This window comes from Myiozetetes cayanensis, unplaced genomic scaffold (genome assembly GCF_022539395.1).
Source record: "Myiozetetes cayanensis isolate MyiCay16 unplaced genomic scaffold, myiCay2020 scf7, whole genome shotgun sequence".
Classification (NCBI taxonomy): Eukaryota; Metazoa; Chordata; class Aves; order Passeriformes; family Tyrannidae; genus Myiozetetes; species Myiozetetes cayanensis.
Window position 1 is genome coordinate 555,278 of NW_026087964.1, and position 21,518 is coordinate 576,795.

Below are 21,518 nucleotides of genomic sequence, written 5' to 3' on the forward strand. Positions count from 1 at the left end.
AAAATCCAGCCTGTTTCCTGCTTGGAAATGACTGATGGCATGTGCTATTCATCAATCTGAAATGCCTGCCCTGCTTTCTGAGCACGGTTTAATCTGCACGACCAGGCAGGATTTACTGTCTGCGTTAAGGGTGGTCAGACAGAGTATGTGTTGTCTGGGAGGAGTCTTCTGAACCTGACTGCGTTTGTTAGCACTGCTCACAACCCCCAGCTGGTTTTACTAAGCATTTGGGGATTTGGGATTGTGAAGAATAATCTTTTAGGAACAATTTTTATCATGGAATGGTTTAGGTTGGAAAGGAACTTAAAGACTGTCTTGTCCCGACCCCCTGCCATGGTCAGGGACACCTTCTACCAGAGCAGGTTGCTCCAAGCCCTGTCCAACCTGGCCTTGGACACTTCCAGGGATCCAGGGGCAGACACACCTTCTCTGGGCAACCTGTGCCAGGGCCTCCTGGCATCATAGGGAAGAATTTCTTGCTGATATCTAATCTAACCCTGCCCTTTGTCAGTCTGAATCCATTCCCCCTTGTCCTGTCACTCCAGGTTCTTGTAAATAGTCCCTCTCCAGCTCTCTTGGAGCCCCTTTAGGTACTGGAAGGTGCTTAAGGTGGTCAACCTGGAGCCTTTTCCTTTCCAGGCTGAACAACCCCAACTCTCTCAGCCTTTCAGAGCTGCTCCCTCCCTCTGATCAATGTGAGGCCTCCTCTGGATCTGTTCCAGCAGCTCCACATCCATCCTGTGTTGGTGCCCCAGGGCTGGAGGCAGCTCTGCAAGGGGGTCTCACCTGAGGGGGCAGAGGGGCAGAATCCCCCCCTCCCCTGCTGCCCACGCTGTGGGACCAGCCCAGGACACGGGGGTTTGTTGAGCTTCTCGTCCACCAGCACTCCCAAGTCCTCCTCCCCAGGGCTGCTCTTGATCCATTCTCCCCTCAGCCAGTGCTTGGGATTGGGATTGCCCTGACTCAGGTGCAGGACCTTGTCTTTGGCCTTGCTACACTTCCTGAGGTTCTCAGGGGTCCATCTCTCAAGCCTTTTGTGTAATGTATCCTGCTTTAACCATTCCTAAGATGCTTCATAGCAAAGCTCTTTTGTCTGCAGTGCATCATTTCACACCGATATTTTTATCTGCCATGAGTTAAAAATGCTACTGTAAAGACACTATCACATATTTTCTATAGTGCTCACAGGACTCACTGCAATTTGTAGCGAGAGTTAAATTAATTATTAGGCATTTGTAACTGTCAGTCAATAATTTAGATACTTCTGGCTCGCAGTTTTTGAAAGGAGCTTGGTTTGTGAAGAGTGAACAAAGACACCATTCCATCTGTTAGCCGAACCACCTGGCACAAAATCATTTGGGGTGTAATTATGTAGTTGGCAAGAATATCAAAAAAAAAAAAGAAAAAAGAAGTGATTTCTAGAGTTTTCATCCCAATTGATGCTTTACTTCGTAGTGATGGTAACCTGACTAATGCATCAAGGGCCAGTTCATTTTATTCCCCCCTACACCTCTGAATAAAATAACTTGTGTTTGCTTTGCAAAAAATGCCTGACAAATATAGGAACCAAGGGAGAGGCGTGAAATAATCCTGAGCCTGATCACAGGAATGGAACTGGAGCTGCCCTGTTGTTACAAGCAGTTGAAAGGAGTCACGTAGGAGGTGCATCATTGTCCTTTTAATCTCTGTAGGAAGAGGCTTGGGACAATTTGGGAAATGATTTTTCCTTCCTGATGGTAGTGTGAGTGTTTTTGCTGCACTCTGGGCTTTACAAGATTGCTACATCTGCAAATCTATTTTCCTATTCTTTCCGTGATAAAATTTCTTCTTTAATCCTCTGCGAGCACAGAACACACAGAGAAGAGACTGAGCAAATAACATTTGCAATGTAAAGAAACTTTCTCTTTTTAACTCCTGGAAGGGGAAAACTAACTCATCCAAGGTTAGCCACAGGGCAGATCACACTTGTGAGGTAGGGGCAGACAGGTGCACTGGTGAAAAAACAAAATAAATTGCTCCAAGTGTGTGTTGCAGGTGGTTGCAAACAGTCTTTATGTGTGCAGGTGAGCATCATCTATGTTGTAAAGCTGCAGCTGGGGCAAGGCTGGTTCAATGACAGAGGGGGAGTGGTTTGTCAGGCTCACCAGGAGGCTTAAACATGAAATTTAGTCTTTTTTTTTTTTTAACTAAAAGCTGTGAGATTGTCAAACAAATCCTTGGCCTTGCTTTGAGGTTTTACTCTTTGCTGATGTTCAGAGCATGTGGTCACTTGACAACTTCTTGTCACTCTGAGCGTTACAGGATGACACAGGTAAAAAATTTGCTCTTGAAAATGCAAATAAATGAAGTTATAAATAAGTTATTATTTGTGAATATGAAAAGCCTGCTCGGAATAATTCGCTCTGTTAAGGCTTCCTTCCTTGTGGTAAATAATTGTCACGCCACATTGTAGTGTCTGGGGAGGGAGCAGCTTCAGTTTTAATTCTTTGCATGGTTGAAGTCATTCAGTTATCATTCAGTTTAATTAAATGGCTTTTAAGATTTCATTTTAGTGCAGGAAGAAATGATCTATCATTAAAATTATGATTAAATGTTTTCTGGTTTTTGGGTGGTTTTGGTTTGTTTTTTTGTTTGTTTGTTTTTTTTTTTTAATTATGGCAGATATTTGAGAAGAGCCTTTGAGATAACTTCAGTAATAGCAAACTGCTCCTGGTACCCTGTAAAATGTGTTATCTGTAATGAAAAGAGAAAAGTTGATATTGTTAATTAATAAGGGATGAATTAGTCTGGAACCTGACACTTAATTTACCCCAATAATGGCACTCAAGGAAAATCACAGATTACACTCAGCTGTTATTCTGAAGAAGCCCCTTTTCTTCAACACGTGGAAACTTTTGGCTCTTCAGCTAAAAAATCAGAGTTTGCCTTTTGTCTACTGTGAGGAGGAATATAGAAGAAAGAATTGACAGGGTAAGACTGAGATGATTTAGGGATGAAAATCTGAATTTATTATACAAAACTAAGTGTATTATTGCATTAACCAGTAGGTGAAAAATCCTCACCCAAATCCCTCACTTCTAATCCCTTCTGTAATTGTCAGAAATATCTGCAAGTGCTGATGGAAAAACAAATGTCCTTGGTGGATCAGTCTGGATTTCTCTCCACAGTGAGCAGAGGATCAGCTTTCTTTAGGGTTCCCTGGGAGCTTTTCCTGACACTCGTGCCCATCTCCACAGTGCTCAGGTGTCTTTGGTTACTTTTTTTTAAGTTGTCTGTGCAGTTCCTTTTGTTCTTACTCTCAAAACTTGAGTGGGCACGAGGAACACAAGGGTTGTCTGGCACTGCCTCTGTAAGGGATAGACTGTCACACTTCCTCTGGCTGTGGCCAATGATGAATCAATTCTGTAATGGAAGAGCAAGTTGCAAACATCATCCTATACAAATAATTTGAATACATTTGTAAAATTATTAAGACATGTTGACATTTATTTTTTTTGTTTGTAATTTAAGGTGTGAGAATTCAAACTGTGCCTTGTTCCTGGTGGCATTCTTTAGTTTCAGTGTAACAAATGAATTATTAAAATCAGAGTGCAAGCTCTGAGCTCCATCTAGGCTACTGTAAGGTACAAAAGGCATCATCTTAGATGGTGATTTTAGAATATCTGTAGGAGGGTAGTGGCCCTGCTTTAGTTATTGAAATGCATACAACAGTGTGTTAAGCCTCAGTTAGAAATACATGGTCATTTCTTAGCAAATCACCTGTAGAAAGGCTTAATTTGTATATTAGGTACATAAATTAAGCCAGATTTTAAAAAATAGTAGCAAAGATGGCATTTAAAGCAGAGATAGAGAAAATTGGAGTGATGGAAATATTTTTATGAGATAAATTTAATCCCTTGCTGCTTTATATCTGCCCTACAACCACAGCCTGGTACACTGGAATTTATTAGCCTAAGGATGGAGTAGGCTCCCTGGAATGGCAACCAAAAGATGTTCGTTTCCAAACCACCAGGTTTTGTTCTTTTTTTTTTATTTCTTGGTAGAAAACACAACTTAATCAAAAAATCCAGTCCTAACCAAGTGTTTGGTGTCATCCCAACCAGAAACAGAGTCCAGCTCCTGCTCAGTCCTCAGCAGCACCCCTGAGTGCCCCCCAGCTCTTCAGTCCCCAAAAGGTTCTAGGCTGGGATTGTTAAATGACAGGAACAGGAAATGGTCTGTGATACTGAATTATTCAGAGAAATTGGTAAAAATGGGGATTCTTCCAGTTTTAGCAAACATCCTGCAGAAGACAGAAGAAGGACTGAGTGGCCAAGAAGAACCTGTGTGCGTTCAGAACACGGGGGTGGGAAGGGTTGTCCTGGTCCCAGTTTCTCCAGGTGATGTAGCTGTGCAGGTTGGTTGGAAACACTGAACTTCAGTGACTGCTCCATGACTAGGAAATAAAAGACACCATTTCCCCTGCATGATGTGCCTTGTCCCACATGCTGTTCCTGAAAAATAATATTTTTTAATCTGAAAAGTTTTAGGGATCTATGTACCAAATTAGTTCCATGTTCCCATTTCTGTACAACTGTTCCTTTTCTCAATGCCTATTTTTTGCACCAGTGGTGCCTTGTACAGGGAGTTCCAAAGCTTATTTTTTTAATTTATGATTATTCCTGATGCTAGAATGTGCCCGGGCCCCTGTCACACCCTGTATCCTCTTCTTGCAGGCAGGTAGAAGCACTGCACAAAAATATTCTTGTTCTGTGCAACAGCTTCGGTACTGAGTGATGACACAGGAATACAGCAGGCAGTTTAATGAGGAATGGAAAATAATAATACACCAGGAATCAACATAAAACTGAAGGGGGAATAAAAAAGACGCGTGTGTGCTTGTTTTAAAGTCACCTGCCGGTGATTTGGATTATTTTCGCAGTAGCCCTGTGTGGACTGGCCACTAGAGGGGGGGGTGGATCCACGTTTTGCTCTCGTGCTGCAGTTGTAGGGCCGGTTTCTTTGCCTCTCTCCTCTCATACAAGCTTCCCTAAAGCACTCATCCTTTTACCTGTCAGTGGTTTATCCTTATCTAGCACTCAGATCCTTTCCTAACTTATCCTTAACAGGATTTTCCGACTGAAGGCATAGGAGTGATTTATATCAAGCTCTTTAATTTCTTGAGAGCTGTTCTGTTCTGTGCACATTTGAGATGTTATTCCACTTTTCTTTTTTCCACCTTTTTTCTTTTTTTTTTTTCCCTCTCTGCACACTGAGCAGAGAGTTTAATGCAATACCCAGGAAGAAAATTGTCCATTTGTTGCCCATAACTTACATTAGCAGGCACAGATGAACAGTTTTCCTTATATCTTGTCTTTTGCTTTGTATTTGGCAATTCAGAGTTTCATCCATCAGGGTTTATAAAAGCTTCAGCCTTTAGAAGACCCCTTGCACATTCCCATGAGTTTCATTCATTACTTTTCACTATATAAATAATCTGTCATTTGAAAAATGCCATCTATTTCCTGATCAGAGCTGGGATGACTCAGCAGCCCTGGCCTTGGGACCACACACTATGCTCCATTTTTCCACTGTATTTTGTAAAAGACCACTGTATTTTTGGGGGCTTATCTAGTCTTCTGTGGCCATGGAGCTTGTCTTATCTATGGGACAATGAAATCTTTAAAAGGCATTTTGTCAAAAGCTGTTTGAAAGCCCAACTATGAGAGTGCCTGTTCTTTATACCACTGTGTTAATGCTGTTATGCTGGTCCAAGAGTTCAGGAGTGCAGCTGATTACAGAATCATGATGCTACTCTACAGACAACCCATCAATTTATCCCTGTTGTCTGGTATTACAGACCTTAATAAACCTCAAAATTTAATTAACAGCCACTGAGATAAGACTTAGCAGTCTGTTATGATCAGCTCTAAATTAGGGGAACTGCAATATATTTTACTTATTTTTAGTTATAGTTAGTTATGGATAGTGAGAAGCTGGAATAGGTTGCCCAGAGGAGCTGTGGCTGCCCCTCCATCCCTGGAAGTGTTCAAGGCCTTGAACAAATTCTTGTGGTGGAAGGTGTGGCAGGGCTGTGGAATGAGATGGGCTTTAAGGTCTCTTCTAGCCCTTAATATTCTGTGATTCCATGACTTTTTAAATGTCTTGATAAACACCAGTGGGTTGACCCTATTTGTTGTTTTAGATGCCCTATTGCTTTAAACACTCTGTCATTTCCCCTTTACTATTACCTGCAAACAACAGATCTGAGGTAGATTTTAGTGTTTCTTTGGAGTTTGATTTTCCAGGGCTTATTCACCAAATGCTCATTAAGAGTTTTCATTAACAGCCATAGATTGACTCTTTTGCTAATGAAAAATGACAGATTGGGGCTGGAATATCCTACACAATGGGAAAAGATAACCAGGGGGAAAAGTTTTCAACTCTTTTTTATTAGGAAAGATACTCAGTGTAACTTTATAAAACTACTTCAGTGAACTTTTTGGGAAAATATTAATTCCAATAGCTAGAATAACCTAATATAATCCATAACAGTTTCTGGAATCAGGGAAATAGGTACACAAAACCAGTACAGTCAGGTTTACTTCAGGTTAGAAGTGCCAGCCATTGGAAAAGTAACTTTTGGTTTAGCATATTTCCTGTAAAGTAAAAGCACAATCTCTTGTGGGTCCAATTCTGTACAAAAGATGGACAGAGGAACGAATAAGCCCAGGGTTTAGTTCCATGTGACTTCATGCATTGCTCTTTTCCCACTGCAAATACGTGTTTGTAAGTACTCATTTTGTCATCAAGTGTCACCACAGAGCTTTGTTAACCCTTACTGAGGTTCTCCTGTGTTGGTTATCACCCAAACCTTGATGATTAATCTGTTATGGGCACTGTGCCCTTTCCCATTTCCCATTTTAGCAGTGATTTCCTCTATCCCGTGTCATTCACCTGTTTTTCAGCTGATGTTTTGTGCCCTCCACCTTCCTCGAGCTCCTCCAGCACTGCCCCACACAGTGCTTTTGTTTTGTGGGTTTTCTTCCCCATAGAGAGCATGTCAGATGCCTTCCTTCTACTCCTGTATTGTCTCCATGATTTCTTTGTCTTTCAGGCCACGGGATTCACATTCAATTTATTAGAGTACATCAATTACATAATAAATTCATGACATCTAGTTGTTGTTTGGGAATTTGATCTGACAGTAGCAGCAGGTTCTGGGCTGTTTGTAAAGGTAGCTGAGGTGCAAGGGGAAGGTTTTTGAAGGTGGAGGCAGCTGCAAATGCTGGTAAAGAAACACAGAATGTCCAATATGGAGTGACATTTACATGAAATTAAGGCAAACATTTGACATGCAGTGGCCTCTTTAGCAAACCTTTTAGCAGCAGCCACAGATTTCTGTTTGCTGTTGAAAAAAAATTGCTTTGGGAAATAATGTGGATCAGATTCTGTCAAGATAAACTTGAGTAAGGAGCCAAGTTTAACCAAAAAAAAAAAAAAAGGGAAAAATCCCCAGGTTGTTTATCTCATTATTATTAACATTCTTTAATATTTACCAGGCTCTCTTAGCAAGGCAGGCTGTCAGACAGGCACTGAACCATGGAGACAGATCCAGGTTTGCTCCTGGGAACTCAGTTTGCCTCTCATCTTGCAAAGAGGGTTGATAGCAGATGGGTTTCAAAGGACTGGCAGTGGTGGAAAGAACCAAAGCCTCTGGAATTCAAGAACTGTGCACTGTTCTTGCAGCTTAGTTTGGGATTTTCAGGGTTTTCTTCTTCTTCCTCCCCTCTCGCTTTTGATTCACCCTGCCTGGGAGGTTCTGGGAATGAGAGATGGGAGAATGGGTGAGAAGGGATAAAAATTAGCAAGGATATGTTTTAAAAGGTATTCAGAAATCTGTTTTCAGCTGGAGTCCCCCAGCCATCAGAGGATGGTTGCTCATACCTGGCTGTAACCACTAGGGTACAGAGGTGTGCTGCTGCAGGCACATTTGCTGTGTAGGAGCTGCTTTGCCTTCACTAGATCAGCCCTTAAATCAATTTGATGTGTCCATGCATATTTTTTTACATTCAGCCTTTACTGAAAATACAATTTTTAGCCCTCTCTCTGGTGCCGTGCTCTGTTTCGCTACTGGGGGAAAGGCTCTTCAGCAAAAAGGGCCAGAATAAAGTTGGTAATAAAAGAATGAGTGGGTTTAGTGCCTGCCCATGTCAGCCAGAGAAATCTGCTCTGCTACAAACGATAATTCTGTGATGAAGGAGATTTTTCTACTTACCTATTACCTTTGAAATCCCGGATTGAGTCTTTGTTAGCTCAGAAATGGAAGGAAATTGGTCCTGTTTCCACAGCACCCACAGACACCTTCCTGGGGGTTGGTTCCTGTGGCTGGTGAGGATGTGAAGAACATGAGAGCAGCAAAGTGATTTCAAATAAAAGCACCTCAGCAGAACAGTGAGTGCTGTTTGCCCAGCACAGACACTCACGGTGTTGTCCTTTAGCCACCCTCTGACTTCCAGAAGTAATGTGCATACTTGGGGTTTTTATGAAGAAGAGAAATGGAGGAAAAGGTGAAACGCTGGTGTTTATTTCAAAACAGACTTTCTTCTCTTGTAATGCAAATCTGGGACTTTGGGCTCAAACTCCTTTCAGTCCTGTTCCATTTGACTGTTTCCCCCAACGATCCCCCCCAGTAAAGGCGAAGGAGAACAGTAATCGCTTTAAAGGCTGAGGAATTGCGTCTCAATTGACCGCCAACAAGTGACGTTATCTTTGTTACAAAAAACAATTGCCCTGTTCTCACGGAAATACGGATTTCATTGCAAATATGCTCGCTTTAGAGCAGACACAGTGCAATAAAATTACAGTGCTCTGCAGCATTCATCTCGGCTCTTCACAGCCACCCACCCAATTACAAGCTGTGTCTTGCCAGCAGAAGGCTGTTGCTTGGTTTCTGTATTATTTTTATAGCTTTGCTTTCCTCTACATAACTTTAGAGGTAGGCTGTGCTTACTCCTTTCCTTTCACCAGGTTCTTCTGGTGTTAAAAAAAAAAAAAAAAAATTGGCTGGTATATGGAAAGTCTTTCGCATGGCTTGAAATGTGATTTGTTTTTTGAGTTTTGGTGTTTTTTTTAAATGGAGAATATGCTCTGAATAGTTGTTTCTAATACCTTAATAGCACTGATTTATGTCAGTAATTATATGAAAGGTTAATCTTTAAATCACCAGCATTTCCTAAATTCCTAATCAAGTACATGCTTGGAAAGGAACCCGTGTAAATGCTCAATTTGTTAATATTAGACTGGGTTGAGGAGGTCAAGGAAAAGCATAACCTTGGTGCATAATGGGAAAATGAACACAGCAAAAATTATCTCAGATCTGTTTGTCGTAATAGCTGTGAACATGAAAGCTGAATGTGAGTGCAGATATAATCAGCAGGAGAATCTGTGACAGCTCAAGATCACCCATCTCTCTAAATGCGGGTTTCTTAAAAAAAAAAATATATATATATATTGGGTAGAAAAGGAAAGTCTGCTTTTGTAGAAAGCTTGTGGTGAACTGTGGCTAGGATAGCTAAGAAATGCAGCCCAAGCCATCAGTGGCAGAGGCACAGAGCAGGAGCTGAGCAAGCCCAGCGGTGGGTGAGGGGACACTGCGCTCCCGGGGCACAGGGAGGTGGCGGAGGAAATGACGGGGCTGTGGGCACGTGTGTTTGGGGAAGCACGTCTGCCTGTGCCTGTCGCGAGTGTGAGTGGCTGCGGCTCTGGAAGGAGAGAGAGAGAGAGACTGAGACCCGGCACCTCCCGCTCTATCTTTCTTACATCTCTGCTGATGTCCTTGCCACAGCCCTAACGTGGGAGGGGAAGGCACTGGAAACTCTCATTTCCCGTGTGTGCACAGTGGTCCCCTTGGCTTCTCACCCGTTCTCGTCTTCCCTTTCATCCCATTCCTTCACCCTTCCCTGTTCTCTCTCCTGCTGAATGAAGCTATTTAGTGTTGTACCGTCGTTTGCAGAGGCTGCTTCATCCCTGCTTGCACAGTTTTTAAAACTGCTTTCTCCACCCACCCTCAGCCTTGGTTTTTCATCTGTGCTGGTTCTTTAGATTAACCATCTTTAAAAAATGAAAAGGCAAAGGAATCCAGAAACACCCTGATTTAGTTGTCATTACTCCAGTCTTTTCTTTTATCTTTTGTCTCCTCTTAATTTCATTATTATTACTGCTATTACTGTTATAGCACTAGAAATAAGCTTCCTCATTAAATACTCCTTATTTGCCACTCTGAATACCATTGGAGAAGCTGGGGGGGAAGGGAGAGGGATTCAGGGAGTCCTTTTGCTGTTCATGCAGAATGAGACACACATAAGGAACAAATTTAGTCCATCTGAATAGCAAATGAGTTGTTGTTTTTGGTTTTTTTATCAGAACCGAAGAAAATGATCAAACAGACTCATTTCAACTACCCCTCGATGCCTTAGCCATAAAAACATAGACAGAATATATTAAAGCATACAAAAATATCCTTAGCTATGGTTAATGGTCTTTCTCTGGCCCAGGTTTGCAAGGCAGCTCCGAACCAGGGGCTGCATCTTCAGCTATTGCTGTGACCACAGAGGGAGGGGACACCCCTTGGTCTGCCCCCCTGCAGTACCCAGACAGCGTGGCAAAGGAGGGAATTTGCAGCTTTAACACAGATTTTCTTTGTATTTTATATTTTCAGGCCAGAAACAGAATGTGGTACATTAGCATCGATTCTGTGGTTTCATATAATTATTATTATCTTTTTTTTTTAAAGTAGTACAGAAAGGAAGGAAAGAAAAAGACAGAAAGGAAAATAAATCATCCCTTATATACAGTCAGAGCATACACAGCAACAGTTCCTTCAGCACTGGGTGCACTGTGAGTGGGTATTGATGTGAGCAGCAAGAGGTTGCATGTTAGAGATCTATAACACTGGTACTGTTAACCAGCCTCAAAAAAGGTAGTTCTTTTGTTTGCCTTTCACCCTGTCTTGTGTTTAAAAAGGCAGTTAAATATGAAGAAAATAATGCTAATTACCTAATTATAAAAGGGAGATTAGTCCTATTAAGTAGAGCATTAGAAAGGGAATATTTAAAATATTTTCCTTCCTTTGATATTCCCCAAGCATCTCTTGGACAAAACTGTCACAACTAACCCCAAAAGCATCTTTTTTTTTTTTCTTCCTTTTGAATTTGGAGCCAATTAATATGCCAGAATAAGGGCATCAAAGAGAGGGAATGACTTATCTCTGGACAGTTGTTGAACACAAAATTTGGAAGAAAGAATTAGGGAAAATTTGTCCCTGCAGTTGCCATAAATGCAGTACAAATATGATAACTCTCATACACACCAATGGAAATAGCCTGGAGCAGGATGAGTAAATGGATCTGCAATGGCTGGGTTGAAGTGACATACTGGCTCTTTATTTCTTTATTACCCACATATATTTCCTGTAAACTTTCAGAGTAGATGTGGGCACCCTGTGGAGTGCCAGGTAACAACAGTGGTACTCCTCTTTTCACCAGTGAATGTTCAGAGGGTGTCAGGATCTCCAGATGTCCCCTGGGGATCACCAGGAGGTTGTCTCTAGAAGAGGTTACCCTCAGGAAAGATTTCTGCCTGGAGATTTTGGAATACATCCTTTATTAAGGGTCCTGCTCCACATGGAGGATCCATCCATCATCCTGCTCAGGGTGGCAAGTCATTGGTGGTCATCACCTCCCGTCAGGAGGAATGGCAACAGGCAACACCAAAATCAGCTCCCACTTGGGAAATCACTGCAGCTTTGAAGGAAAACACTGCTCAGTTTACTGGAGCTGTCAATGCAAGGTGCAGGAAGCACAGAGGTGAATAAATTCCAAAGGCAGGATTGCCCCCGTCTTTGCAAACGTGGCTGGAGGTTGCTAACACCAACAAACAGCAGGAACAACTCCAGAGGATGTGCAGTCACTCGTGTGTTTCCAATACAACCCACAAATGTGCTAAAAATACACTGGAATACAACCACGGGATGATTGTTTGTGGGGATCAGCCTTGTCTCAGATTTACAGGGGCAAAGCCATGACTGCACTAATACATTTCCTTGTAGCAACAGGGGGTCATTATAGAAATAAAGCCAGTTAATATATTTTTTTCCCATATACAGACAATATTTTAACAGTCTTAGTTGACTTTTTGGAAGCTTCCTGGCAACCAGTTGTAATCAGCCCTGCTGGCTGCAGTGCTGCCTCATGGATTTGAGGAACACACAGCCTAGTCCAAAGTTGGAGAGCCAGTTTTCCACACTGAAAATTCCTCACTGATTTCAGAGAAGGGTGTAATGGGGAAAACAAATATAGCTTGGCTCTCAGTTAGCATGTATTCAGGCAAGGATTTTTTTGCCTAAAACATGACGAGCCACCCCAAAAGACAAGGGCGATCTGTACCTTCTCTCTGTCCTCCCTGTTAGGTTTGTACATGGACACTCAACCCCTCAGGTCACTTGGGAGTTTCAGGATGGATCAGGCCCTTCTGGGTTTGAGGCCCAGGAAGAGAAATGTGCATTTGTTTAAAGAGAGAAAAGCCTGGTTTTAACAGTGCTGGCTTGTTTGAAACTGGGGGTGGGGGGTGGGAGGAATTTTCAGTGGCTTTGGTGAAAAAGCAGCTGATTTTCATTGAGTTCCCCATGAAACAGTCTTCTCCCAGTACATAATTTCATTGCTTTCACAGATGATATTATAGTCTCACTGAATAAAAATTTTGATTAAAAGGCTATTGCCATATTTAATATTACACAAGCTGAGATGTATCAAATTGATGAAAACAAATTCTGACTCCTTAAAATAGTGTCAGTCAGGAAAAAAAGATATAAAAGTCACTCTTTACACTCAAAATTAATGGCTAAAACCTTCTGTGCAGGAAAACAAGTGATTTATCCTGTGCCTATTTTCTGCTTTATAAGCCTGCTACAGCCTTGTAAGAGTAGGTGGCACTTCGATGCTATAAAAAAAGGAAAAAAAATCTAACGCTGTGTTACATTAAAATACATGTAAGATTTTTGCAATTGTTCCTCTATTGGTGGTAACCTGAGGATAGAGAAACATGGGCAAAGCACAGAAATGTCACCCAGTTCATTATCTGGAACGTTTTATTCCCATGTAGTGCCGTAGGAAGGGAATTTCAAGATGCTCTGCCTGGTGTTACAAAACTCCCTCACCGTCAATTAGTGTGAGGGGAGTTGGTGAAAGGATCAAGTTGTTCACATACTGGAAAGCAAAAATCCAAAATACAGGGAAAGGAAGCCTTTATTTAAGAGCAGTCAGATAAACCAGCTGCGTGATCCTACATTGTGAAATCACTGCTTTATATCCATCAACTCCACTTTACCATTAGTAATCAGTCATTAGTAAGGAGGGTTCATCTGCTTTCAGCCTCTGCAGAGATTTTTAGGGTTGTTCTGATAGTGAGGGCTGGTGGTGGGAGGGAGGGACATGAGCTAGGCTTTGCCAGCAGTTTACTACAGGACCCAGAAGTAGGATCTGATACCTCTCTGTCTTCCCCTGACAGTGGTTTTGCTCTTCGGATGCACAGGTTTCATCACTGACACCCAAATAGCTTTCGCTCTTCCCCGTTCACCATGGCATCACAGGGCACAGAACAAGGGGTTCTTTGCTCTTGGCACAGCTCAAAAGAGAAGCATAAATTGGGGAAAGCTACTAAAAGCCCTTAAATTTAGTGGGGTTTTTTGGTCTTTTTTATCTTTCTGACGAGCACATTTTGGCAGTGTCTCGCTCGTATGGGTTTTCTTGATTGTTTGTTTTTTAGGGAGTCTTTGCAGTATGATCAGTTTTGATACAAAATACTTCTAGGGGTTCTGATGCATTTTTTCTGGATCTTGCAGCAACGAACAAGTGAGCTGTACTTAAAAACCCTCAGAAATCCTGTCCCAGGGACAGGGTCAAAACTTGAGCCTTTCTGAGGTGCACTGGCTCCTTGTTGTACTGACATCCAGTTACAGGTAGCACATTAACAGAAACAGAATCCCAGTGTCATGCTTCATACCTCCAGCAACATGATGGGCATGAATGTGTGCTAATTACAATGGGTAATTTTAAGCTTTCTCATTTACGTGGCTTCTTTGCTCTTCAACTTTCATTTCAACACTCAGCACGAAGAGAAAAAGAGGTTAAACTGTTGCATTCTGTATACAGGGAACCATTCATGTAATATACACCAGTCTGTAAAAACTGTAAATGCTATTTTTTTTTATTTTAAACAGTTTTCTTAGTTTACAAAAGATCAATAATTGGTACCTTTTTACACTCTCAGATTCCTGAATATTGACAGATCTTCGAAGGGAGTATTAGCATATGAAACCTTAAGATTGGCTGTCCTGAAGGTTTTTAAGACACGATAAAGCTAAAATATCAAGTCTCTGGGACAGCCCCTCTTAACAATTTGGGCAGAGGTGCACGTCAGAAACCACCAGCAAAGCCCAGCAACCCCCCCCACCCCGTGCCACTGTCTGCCTGCACGCTGTTATTTGGTTGCACACTGTTTAAATCCCACAAGGAAAATCACACCTCGCATTCCCTCGCTGGCTGCTGGTGACAGGAACAAGATCCATACTCATTAATGATCACCAGGGCTCCCTCAATGTGGTTGGGTTTGTAATCAACATAATACTCCTGGGCTGACATGGCAGCCATTTGGTGCATGGTCTGTTTCTGCTTCTGCTTCCTGCGCTGTGTGACAAAGCACTGTCTTAGATGCCTTAAGCCGGCTGGAAAGCACTTCCAGGAGACGTACAACACCAAAACCACGATGAGGAAGGAAAAAATCAGTGCCATGGTGCCCGTCACCACCTTGTGAATCTGCACGGCGTTCTCGGAGTTCTCACCGGGCATGGTGATGGTGACGGCGTACGTGGTCCGGTCCTCGCCGCCCTCCGGCACGTCGTAGGTGGCGGTGGCGGAGCCGTAGCCGAGCGTCTGGTCGCTGTTGTTGGTCACCGGGGAGAAGGTGTTGACGCTCGTGGGGTCTGCGTCTTCGCACAGGTGGAAGGCGTACACGGCGTCCAAAACATCCTCGCCCTGCGCGTACTCGGGGGTGGCACAGAGCAGGTTGCTGTCGTAGCGACCCTGGAAGTTGCTCAGCCAGGAGGCCAGGGCGCAGACGTTCCGGCTGCAGTCCCAGGCATTGGCGGAGAGGCTGATGCTAGTGAGGGACTTCCAGGAGTCCAGGACCCGGGAGTCGATGTAGGTCAGCCGGTTGGAGTCCAGCTGCAGGGATTTGAGATGAGGTACACTTTCGAAAACGTGAGGTTCGATGTATTCGATTTCGTTGCCAGAGAGATCCATCTTTTCCAGTTGCCATATCCAGTCCAAGGTGTTTACCACGATGGTAACTTTATTCCTTCTCAAGCAGAGAGAGTGCAGGGAGATGAGCCTGGGAAAATGGGCTAAATTCACTTTCACCAAGTCATTGTGCTCGAGGTGCAGCTCAGTGAGTTTGAACAAGCCCGCAAAAGAGTTTCGAGCCAGGCTCTTTAACTGATTGTATCCTATGTCCAGAAACTTCAGGCTGCGACAGTCCTGAAAAATTCTCACCGGCACGAACTTGATGGCGTTCGACCGCATGTGCAAAGTTGTCAGTTTCCTCAGCCCGTGGAACAGGTCGGGCTCCAAAGACTGTAGGTTGTTGTAAGATAAATCCACACTGCGCAAGTTTGGCATGGGTCGGAAAGTGGTGTTGGGCAGTTGGGTTATTTTGTTGGAACTCAGGGTGAGCTCTTTAACTCGCCGCAATTTTTGAAAGGCATTCCCCTCCACTGAGCAAATGTGATTGTGATCCAGATAGAGCCACGTGAGCTGCATTAACCCTGTGAACTGTCCATCATGCAGCTCTGAAAGGCTGTTGTACCGCAGAGACAAGCCCATCATGCCCGACAGGTTGCGAGGCATCTCTGTGAGATTCAGTGATTCACAGTACAAAAGCCTGCCCTCACACCGACAGAGCTGTGGACACCCACTATTCACAGCTGGAAGCATTTTAGAAAAGATACCCAGCGTACACAATATCAACCCCGGGGGCTTCCTCAGCAGCCAGTTTAAACAGAGACCAATAAGAAGGAAATCCATTAGCAAGAATATTTCCAAATATGCTTGAGAATGTCCATTGAATCTTTTCAAATTCTACATCATATTTTATTTAAAGGGAGGAAAAAAACAATAAAAAAGGCAAACCAACGAAACAAAGCCCGAAAACCAAAGCAAAGCAGCAAACAGAACAAACACAGAGGCAAATATTTCACTTTACAGCATGCAGGAGCTGTGCAGCATTAAAGTTCACAGACATTCAAAGGTAAAATGATAGTGATTTTGTTCATGTTAAATGCTGCAGCAAAGGAAAAAAAAAATCTTTCTTCATGAAAGAATTTAATTAAAAAGTGTCTTACCCACCCTTTTCCAGAGAGTGACAACCTCCATTCAGTTGCTTCCTTTGTGTTTGGACTAATTATATGCAGAGCTAAAAAAGACCCCTCTGTGCTACAAATTCAGTCCCTTTCAATGTTGTGCAAGGCTGGCAAGCTCACAATGTCTCACTTCGCTTCTGCTCAACGAGCGAAAGGCTTGTCCAGCTAGCTTTGGAGCTGCCTCCTAGGACCTGCAAGTTTCAGAACTATGTACATGAGCTTGATCTTCTCCTTCTCCCTCTGTCCTTTCCTCTGCAGTTAACACTGTGGCGTGAAAAAAACTCCAAACTCTTTACTAACGACTCCACGGGATTTGTCAATCTGTTTAATGTCCGTCATTTGCAACGACCATTGACCGGCACAGCCTTTACTCCAGAGAGAGGTTACCATTCATTCACTGACCGGCTAAGGGTCGCTTTATTTCCCATTCTTTGTTCGCTGTGCTTGTTAGGTGATGCTTAGAGCAGAGAGAGACAGCCAGAATCCCTTCCCTTCAGCTGAGCAGTATGTTGCTAGAGCATGCAGAGGCACCCAGTGTTCACTGAGTGTCGTAAGCTGCTCATGATTGTACGCCTGCACTGTGCATCTCAGACATGGGCAGATTGAAAAGGGGTGGGCATAAAACCAACATCGGGAGCGAACCAGGAAAGTAATATATGCTCTTTGATGAAATGGAAAATACTTTAAACCTATCTCGCCATTTCTCAAACAGGCACGCACACACAGCCGCACAAATCATCAAAAGCGAGGCAGTGCTAAGTAGGAAGCTTGAGAATTAGGATTCTTCTTCTTCTTTTTTTTTTTTTTTTTTTGGTGGTGCTTTTGTTTTAAGTCTGAATTTATAAGCTGTTAGCCGGGAGAGGGAGAGACTCGATTTCTTGGTTTGGGAAGGAATATGTAAACCGGTCTCTTTGGATTGCTTTTTCTCTCTTAGTTCTGATGATCAGATTTGCCTTTTGGAGTCTTGGGGTGGGGGATTGAGTGCTGTGGAGGTATTTTTTTTGGGGGTGGGGGGGGAAATGTGTTTTTCTTCTGACATTGTCTAAATAGAGCATGATTTGAAATTCTGTGCATTCTTTCTCATAGAAATGCAGCCAGAGCTCTGCAAATACGAATGTCTCGTTTCATATAAGCTTTAATTACATTTGGTCTTTTTCCATCCTGCATATTTTGTGTGTTCAGCACATGCCTTTCCTCAAGGCTTTTTCTTTTCCTTTGCGGTGTGTGCCGTGGCACACAGCACTAGAATCCTTGCAGCAGAAAGATCACTGGGCTTTTGGAATCAGATCAATGTACAGGTTGCTGTGACCGTGTCGGCAGCATGCAAAGAAGGGGTCTCAAACCCCAGGAGTTAATAAGTTTTGCAGATTGTGCTGGGTTTTGTGCTGTGTACCAAAGTAAAAAAAAACCAAACCAAACCAAAAAAAAATCTTTGCCTGATAATTTGCAGTCCTCGTTCTGTGTGGGAAATGCGTCGACAATGAGCTCTGTAATTTTTACTGACTGAAAAATGTGTGGTACTTCTGTCAGGAAAATGCTGGCCATCTTTTCCCATTATGAAATAGAGTCTCCAGCCTGCGTGCTGGTGAATGCAACCAGAGCTGACAGCTCCCAATTCTGCACCAGTTCTCAGTGAAGAAGTTTCACGTGGAAATGCAAGTATTGCAGAAGAACGTGCTGATTTTAAGTCGCCATCGGGTGGGAAATGCTGGAGGGACAGGGCAAAAGCATTGCATTTGCTTTCCTTTTTCACAGCTGTATTAATTTTTTTTTGAAAAGATCTTTTATTGGAAGTGTGTGTGAGAGGGCTGATGGTTGGGTTTGAGTGTGGCTGGCTGCTGGGAGTGTGTGCTCGGAGAGATCAAGGAATGCAGTGATTTGATGCAGTAAAAGTTGCTTTACAGAGGTCCTGGCAAACTTAAAGCTCTCGTGCATAAAAATGTGTGAAGGAGATGCATTGCTAATGTATCTGCCAAAACCAGCCTTAAATAAATTACAAATATAAACCACTTGAACTGCGGTTTCAGAACCTGGGGATCAATGTGCTTTTGTGCTCCCTGTTCAGTTTATTTACATTTTTTCTGCTCTTCACAGCATTTCAGTGGTCTCAAAGCAAAACAATATGATGCTTTGATAGTATATGAACCTCATCTATGTTTTAGCATTTGGGCAGGAGAGCTGGAGGCAGTTTTCCTCTCCTGAAATTGTGCTGTTTGATTCAAAGCAGGCTGTTTATGCAAGTGTCCACTGGTTGCAGTGCACCTTAATTCTGTTTCTGAGTACACAAAAGCAGGAGGGAAAGCAATGACAGAACCAGCAGAAAGAGCATTGAAGCAGGAGAGGCTGAAAAAAAGACCTTGTACGAGAATGTATTCCAGATTGCCTTGATGAATATTTTGAGGCAATTAGCAGGGGGAAAAAAAAAAAAAAATTAAAAGGTGACTTGAACTTTACAGATACTGAAAAAAGCTTCAAAGGAATGAGGTTGTGTCACTTAAAAACCTGCAACTCTACAAGTCTTCATGGGGGAAGTCTTAATGCCTTCTCCCAAATAAAGATTTGGGGAGAGATCTGCAACAGTAGCCCTAAAAATTTCAGTTCTATCTTCAGGGAAAGCTGCCATTTTCTGCGAATCAGATGATGATAATGATCACTTAGTTACCATTTAAATGCTATGTATAAAGTGAAGAATCCCTCTAGTAGAGATGAAACTCCTTGATGCTTCACTGAAGAGCTGAATTTTTTTTTTTTTTGCACTGCTGCTTCTTACTCTCACCTGGGACACAGCCTGGATCCTGCCCAGTGTGCCTGTTCCCACACTGGCACACAATCCATTATCAGTTGGTTTTCAAAGGTAGAAATTAGAGCAGACAGCAGCAAACCTATATGGCATCAGCTGGAAGACTGACAACTACAATTAGGAACCCAGAATTAATGGCCCTAAGCACAATGTCTCAAAGCTCTGGCAGAGGTCTGGGGGATGAGAAAGGCTGCTTTTGCTTACACAAAATTTGTTTGCAGAGAAGATTCCAGGTAGTCTTTAAAATGAGAGACGTCAGTGTATGTTTGGGGCTGTGCTGCTGAGGCATAGCCTCAAGACCTGGGGCACTTGGATCTGAAAAGCCAAACTTGGGTGAATGTATGTTTTGGCCTGAAATATCTTTTGTAAATTGGTTTTCTGTTATATTTTTTTGCAATGTGCCTTTTTTTTTCTTTTTTTTTTTCTCCAATAAAAGTAGGAATCCACTTTGAACATGATTGCAATGCAAAGGGCTTAATTTCCACTGTCTGAGCTGTTATCACAGCCAAACTGTTAAGTTTACACATTTTGTGGAGTTTCAAAGCCTCTGGCAAGCCTCTGTAAAATTAGCGGGTTTAAATTAGCTTTATTAAATGTGCCATTATAAAATATTTTAAGAATGGCAGACTCAGTTTATACGTGTTCAAGGGAGCTTGATTAAACCAATGTGAAGGAGGTTGCAGAAGAACAACATGAACAAAGTTTTGGAAAGTTCAAGTGGGAAGCCACTTCTTGAAGCTGTGACAAGTGTAATCCACTGGCAGCACCCTGCAGTGATTGTCACAATTGTCCAGGCTGAGAAAGGAAAACATCCTGCAATGTGTTTGGTCTACACATTTGGAATGTTGAGTTCAGATTAAACATTGAATCATGGAATCAGTAACATTGGGAAAGACCTCTAAGATCATCCAACCATTTAATGTCCCGTGGGATTTAACTGGCCTCAGAATAATTTCATTCTTACTAATAACTTGTATATTCCATTACTGTTTGTGCCTGGATATTTACCTTGACTTACTTGCAACCCAGGACAGGGTGAATAAGATCAGAATCTGGCCACTGATGTCTAACTCTGCATGTATACATCTTTTAATAAATTCACCAACAAAATACAATAACTCAGAACAATGTGTTAAATACCGAGTATAGTTCTTCCTTCTGGTATTTTCTGAGTGGTTTATATCAGAGTAATAAAAAAGTGGGACTTTTAGTGGTGATTTTAATTTCCTCTCATGAATGGAAGGACTCAATCCTTGATCTTTGGTAGTCTTTAATTTTCAAGGGTGCTGAACCGTGGCATTTTTTATAAAGGAAACATTTAAAAACAGAAAAGGGAAGAAAAAGACGTGACTCAAAGTAAAGCAATCTGTTATTTCTCTGGTGTTTCTGTCTTGGTCAACCTGGACATTTATTGGCTGCCCCTTCTGTATAGAATTTAGGATTTCAGCTGATAAGGAATCCAGCTCCTGAACAACGTGTCTCTTTTAGTAGATATAAAAATGTGTTATATTTTGCAAGATTTTGACCAAAATACCCCTGGTGACTCCATATGTCTTTTAATTCTCATAGAGCCTAACAGACACATTGGATTTGTTACCACCTGTAAATAATAGATATTCTTCTGTAAATGATGTTCTTGTTTGTGACAAGGTGCTAAACACTTTTCTGTCTCATTGCAGCCGTTCCATCCTCACCGTCCACGTTCAATCCTAACTAGTTGTGCATAACTCTACAAAGTCACTCAGACAAGATACCTGTGTGCAGAATTGTCAATGCAGAGCAGAAATGTCAATTTTTAGGGAAAGATATCAGTAGTAAGATGAAGTTTCTCTCTCCTCTGTTCATTACCCATAGACTGCTTGAATAATCTAAAGAGTTAGTGACTCTCTAAAGTACCTGAGAACTTGCCTATGGATTTCTGGGCGTGCTGTCAAAGCTCTGGACGGTGTTATTGGTTCTGAATGTCCAGGTGTAATGGAAAAAAGGCAACAAATTAAACTATCCTTTTGTGATTAATCAACACACTGGTGAGGATCATGCAACATCATGACTAAGCAAAGACTGGGGTGTTGCCATCAAATGACCGGGTTGGTGGAACTTCTGGTTTTCAGGAAAAGTGAAAATTTAAACCTTGTGTTTTGATTAACTCTTGCTAATTTATCTCTCTAAAAATGCCTTGGGAAGTCTTGGAGGAAGCACACATGGAGTGCAGTGATGAGCAATTGTATAGGTTTTAGTTGGTCATATTTAATCAGAAATCAGTCA

General features: G+C 42.3%; 2 protein-coding genes and 1 long non-coding RNA gene across 7 annotated transcripts in view; 1 reads left to right on the forward strand and 2 right to left on the reverse strand.

The window, feature by feature from the left end:
• The window catches only part of CTNNA2 (catenin alpha 2), a 485,320-nt gene that overhangs the window by 315,861 nt on the left and 147,941 nt on the right, over nt 1-21,518 (forward strand). The window contains exon 1 of one of the 5 annotated variants that reach the window (XM_050338726.1): nt 17,194-17,212. The exons of the other annotated variants lie outside the window; for them this stretch is intronic. The gene's annotated coding sequence lies outside the window, so the exon portion shown is untranslated. Of the gene's footprint in view, nt 1-17,193; nt 17,213-21,518 lie in introns of those variants that run through there. 5 annotated transcript variants of the gene reach the window in all.
• LOC126652145 (uncharacterized) lies at nt 3,315-9,001 on the reverse strand. The gene is made up of 3 exons (XR_007631891.1): nt 8,258-9,001; nt 7,539-7,801; nt 3,315-3,402 (listed from the first exon to the last, which is right to left on the reverse strand). It is a non-coding gene; the product is annotated as an uncharacterized LOC126652145 (long non-coding RNA).
• LRRTM1 (leucine rich repeat transmembrane neuronal 1) lies at nt 10,354-17,032 on the reverse strand. Its single transcript, XM_050338733.1, has one exon. The coding sequence runs from the start codon at nt 16,116-16,118 to the stop codon at nt 14,556-14,558; it is 1,563 nt and encodes a 520-aa protein (XP_050194690.1). The 5' UTR covers nt 16,119-17,032; the 3' UTR covers nt 10,354-14,555.